This window comes from Chiloscyllium plagiosum, chromosome 26, assembly GCF_004010195.1.
Source record: "Chiloscyllium plagiosum isolate BGI_BamShark_2017 chromosome 26, ASM401019v2, whole genome shotgun sequence".
NCBI classification, from domain to species: Eukaryota; Metazoa; Chordata; class Chondrichthyes; order Orectolobiformes; family Hemiscylliidae; genus Chiloscyllium; species Chiloscyllium plagiosum.
In genome coordinates this window covers 6,690,754-6,695,872 of record NC_057735.1, presented here as the reverse complement: position 1 = coordinate 6,695,872, position 5,119 = coordinate 6,690,754, and the positions used below count along the sequence as shown (strand labels likewise).

The 5,119-nt window shown below is 40.8% G+C and overlaps 1 protein-coding gene across 1 annotated transcript in view; it reads right to left on the bottom strand.

Annotated features, from left to right (window-relative positions):
• Positions 1–4,282, bottom strand: part of LOC122563051 (lamina-associated polypeptide 2, isoforms beta/gamma-like) — a 79,903-nt gene extending 75,621 nt beyond the window's left edge. Inside the window, exon 1 of the mRNA XM_043716390.1 lies at positions 4,082–4,282. Coding sequence (XP_043572325.1) covers positions 4,082–4,177 — 96 coding nt within the window. The 5' untranslated portion in view covers positions 4,178–4,282. The remainder of the gene's footprint in view (positions 1–4,081) is intronic.
• Between the last annotated feature and the right edge of the window lie 837 nt (positions 4,283–5,119).

Here is a 5,119-nt window from a genome sequence, read left to right as displayed (position 1 = left end):
GACCTTGGAGTGCAGGTTCATAGCTCCTTGAAAGTGGAGTCGCAGGTAGATAGGATAGTGAAGAAGGCGTTTAGTATGCTTTCTTTTATTGGTCAGAGTATTGAGTACAGGAGTTGGGAGGTCATGTTGAGGCTACATAGCACATTGGTTAGGCCACTGTTGGAATATTGCATGCAATTCTGGTCTCTTCCTATCGGAAAGATGTAGTTAAACTTGGAAGGGTTCAGAAAAGATTGATAAGGATGTTGCCAGGGTTGGAGGATCTGAGCTACAGGGAGAGGCTGAACAGGCTGGGGCTGTTTTCCCTGGAGCGTCAAAGGCTGAGGGGTGACCTTATAGAGGTTTACAAAATTATGAGCGGCATGGATTGGATAAATAGGCAAAGTCTTTTCCCTGGGGTCAGGTAGTGCAGAACTAGAGGGCATAGGTTTACGGCGAGAGGGGAAAGATATAAAAGAGACCTAAGGGGCAACGCTTTCACACAGAGGGTGGTACGTGTATGGAATGAGCTGCCAGAGGATATGGTGGAGGCTGGTACAATTGCAACATTAAGAGGCATTTGGATGGGTATATGAACAGGAAGGGTTTGGAGGAATATGGGCCAGGTGCTGGCAGGTGGGAGTAGATTGGGTTGGGATATCTGGTCAGCCTGGACAGGTTGGACCAAAGAGTCTGTTCATTCTGTACATCTCTATGACTCTATGAGGCTTCCAGACTCGAAGCCAGGAGCCCGGCATGCAGTCTCATCCTGGTGTGTCTTAAGGATATTCCATTGTTCCGAAGTCAGCTTTCTCTGAGCCCAGGAGTCGTTAACTGAACTGTGATGAACTTGGTGTTAAATTTTACTTTTTAAAAAAAATGATAGAAATCATACAATCATTGATGTAGGTGCCATGATAGGGCGACTTAAAACTTTTCACTGATTTTTCATGTAAAAGCATACATAATAATACATTTCTATAGTATTCTAGTTACAACGATGAAAGAACACAGTCTGATCTTGATAATTTACATTTCTGTGGGAGGTGAACTAATGCCTGATTGTCTATTTTCCTAAATTGCAATCATACTGAGTTAATTATACTAATGTCTATTTTATTATTCAAAGTAGATTTTGATATAAGCTTGGTTTCTGTTGCTTCTGTGATTTATTTCACTACAACTAAATAGTTATTAATCTCATGCGAGTGCAAAAGTGATAGAGAATTAGTTAATTATAGAGGGGAATGAGACCAAAGGGTTGAATGCCAAAAGGAGAGAATGCAAAGAAAACTAATAGTTGAAGAGTTGTCTCCTTTCCCCTCACACAGTAGTAGGTCAAGAATTTTTGGCTGGTTACAATTCAAGTAAGAACTAGTACGAGCAACAGGTTTGTATAAACTCATTGCTCAGAATGAATACTGGATTGAGTGAAGGTGCATGGGTCATGCGCCATACCCTTCCATTAATGTTTTACATAGATTTAGTTCCTTCACTTCCATTTCAGACAATAGACAGCAAGATTCTGTCACAGCCACAATCCATTGCCTTCTTTCTGCTCCTACCCTGCTCTCCTCTTGGAGGTCTTCATCAACAACATACAGTGCCATGGTTTTCTTTGGTCATCCCAATCTTCCTTGGTGATATCTACTGCCAAATTGGCAGGGCATGCAGAAGAGGTGTCCTGCCACCATCGATCATTGCTTCACCACGATGTTCTGCAGGTCTCTCTGACCAGTCCTCTATAGCATTTCTTCATTGGGTATCATATGTAGAGGCTGCAGTACAAAAGTATTACACTGACGGTGATGAAAGATGCCAGCTTGAGTGAGAGCTTTGCTGTTCTCTTCCATATTTCACTCCCATAGATTGCTGTTGGTATTAGCAATGGCACGCAGAGTAGCTGCTTCAAGGCCTTTTGATGTTGTTGGATGCCCACATTGGGTGGAGCCGTTGGGAGACCAATGCTCCTTTGTCAAATCTTGTTTTGATATCAATCTCGATCATCCTCCAGAGGAGCTATTCCTTCCTAGGTGGAGGAAGTGGTTGACATCCTCAAAGTTTTGTACTAATTGGAAGTGGCTTTATTGCTATCTAATTACAATAATATGTACTTTGAAGTACAGTATAAATCAAAAGGCTGGTGGCCAGGTCTTGGAGCTACCATGATTTTTCAGCCAGCAAAGCAAATGTGGTCTGCAGAACTAGAGTCCATGTGTTGGACACAATGGTATTGCCACAGAACACCAAAGACTGCATCTACAATCCCCTTCTTCACAATGAAATCAATAACAAAAAGGAAAAGAATGGAAAAGATTGATTATCATCATAAAAATACCACAAGACGGCTTTTGCCCGAAACGTCGATTTTGCCTGTCCTCGGATGCTGCCTGAATTGCTGTGCTCTTCCAGCACCACTGATCCAGAATCTGGTTTCCAGCATCTGCAGTCATTGTTTTTACCTACAATGAGGCCAGTACTGGTCTCAGCAAAACTGCTGAAATTGTCATATAAGGCAATGAAGATGTTAATAATACCATTCGGGGATGCCACACTGGTTGTAATAGATTAACAGAATATTTTGTTGATAGATTTTGAAGAAGGCTTTTGATAGCTTCTATGTAGGGGTTTACAAATGGCTTCCAAGTTCTGCCTTGTGATATATAAAGAATGACGTATGAAGATATACTCACTGAACAATCAGCCTGAAAATCTGCCTGTACTTCACAAAGGGTTCCATCTATTTCTGAAGTAAGTCTGTTAAGGAGCACTTTGGTGAAGACCTTGCTAATTACAAATAGCAGTGTTACAACTCTGCAGTAGTTGTAATCAATGTTTCCCTTTTTTAGTAGCTTGACAATTGTTCCTCACCTCCAGTTTTCTGGGGTATTTTCAGCAGTCCAGTCCTTGTGGAAAAGGTGTGCGAGGTACATCTTAACTATGTTCTTGCCATGTTTCAACAGATCTGCTGTTAACTCATCAATCCCAGAACACCTCCTGCTCTTCACACTCTTGCTGGTTCTTTTGACATCTGACATTGTCATTTCTTGCAGACTAGGAGAAAGTGAGGACTTGCAGACGCTGGAGATCAAAGCTGAAAAATGTGTTGCTGGAAAAGTGCAGCAGGTCAGGCAGCACCCAAGGAGCAGGCGAATCGATGTTTCAGGCATATGGGCAAATGAAGAAGGGCTTATGCCCGAAACATCGATTCTCCTGCTCCTTGGATGCTGGAAAAGCGCAGCAGGTCAGGCAGCAACACATTTTTCATTTCTTACAGGCTGGCATTCAGCTTCTAAACATCAATTCTGTCAAACTTAAACATGGAGTGAGGTTGGATAGATCAAAAATCTCCCAAAAGCATTTTATCAACCTCATCTCCAGCTCCTTGTCAGTCAAGCAGCATCCTGTTGTCCTTCCGTAAATCAGCTCCTGTACAGCATCTTGGAGTCAAAGCCGGGCCCAAGCCAAGTTGGGAAGGAGGAGCATTGGGCATGTGGCAAGAACCCCACCCTTTAAAAAGCCATCATCACTGCAGAAAGAGCAAGAAGTAGCAGAGTTCAATCCCTAATGTCTGCCACTTTAAGTTCAAATAATTCCAAAACACTTGAGTTACAAATGAAAAAGACATTTTCACCCCTTGTGCAATACGGCAATGAATGATACAGATGAAAGTATTGAGAAAAATCAATTTTAAAACAATTCAGATTCTCTCCTTCCTGAATAATCTGTAACTGAACAAATGCTGTGTATTTAGTACCATTCAATGACGTTAAACCAGACCGTCAGTGTAGGATAAACATAGAAGAATGAGATTTCAGATCATAAACAGTAATAAGCAACAAATAAGCATCCTCACTTGAAGAATTAGACATCAAACTAAGCAATGCTTTTAAAGCCACATTGAGTGTCATTTACATGTTAAGAGTCTGTGTGACATTTTTTGAAGATATAAATTTATTTGTATTCTATCCTGAACGCACTTTTACCACACCCAAAATGGTCTTCACACCCGAATCTTCCACCAAGCTCTCAAAATGCTATAGTCTGAACAGAAATTTACGACTAGTATTTAGAAATCGCGTAATTTCATTAAAACGCTAACCTGATAAAGAACGAAACACTTTTCTTTACTCCCAAACGTTTGCTGAGTTTTAAATACTTTTTCCTGGCTACTCCATCCGCCATTTAAAACCGTCATTCGCGGACAACCAGCAATACCATTCCGCACAGAGGGGAGATTAGATAAACACACACAATTAGAAATGCAACTCTACAGCGGAAGATTTAGTTGTTTTTTAAATGTAAATTAACAGTTTTAAATGATTCTTTTGAAGAGACTTTTCAAAACGGTTCAACCTTTGTGAGGTATTATAACATCACATCCCCTCAATCACACAAGTTGCATTGCCCGGTTTCGGCGCCATTTTCATTAACGGTTTTTCACTTTGAATGTTTTTTGAGGGATTTTGTTTTATTGACACGTACTTTAGGGGGTTTTACTTCATGGAGTTTCAATCCAAATTATTCAAAATTACGAACTGGTTAAACGAATTCCTTGCTGCATGTTATAATTCCTTTTATTCACTAATGAGTCGTGGGTGTCTGGGTCAGTATTTATTGTCCACCCCTATTGCCCTTGAGAAGGTGGTGGTGAGCTGCTTTCTTGAAAGGTTGCAGTCCATGTGATTTTGATAAACCAACAATGTTGAGGGAGTACTATTAGGAGTTTGACCCAGTGATAGTGAAGGAACAATGGTATATTTCCAAGTCAGGGTAGTGAGTGCCTTGGAGGCGATGGTGTTTCCATGTATCTGCTGCCCTTTACCTTCGAGGTGAAAGTGGTGGTGTTTGGAAGATGCTGTTTAAATGAGCGTTGGTAAATTTCTGCAGTATATCTTGGATGTGAGAAACAAAAGCTCACTCACTTTAATAATTTCAGTCCGAGACGAATATCTGAATCAGCCGTTTATTTGTACACCTATAGGTGGGTGCTTTGTCTAATTACCAGGTAAGGCAATGACAAAATGCACACCAAATCCAACAAACTCTCAAAATTTATACAGTTTGAATCCCCATATTTTTCCTTATTCCATTGTTTGTTCCCTGCTTCACTTACGTCACAGATTTCCTTAAGACTGAT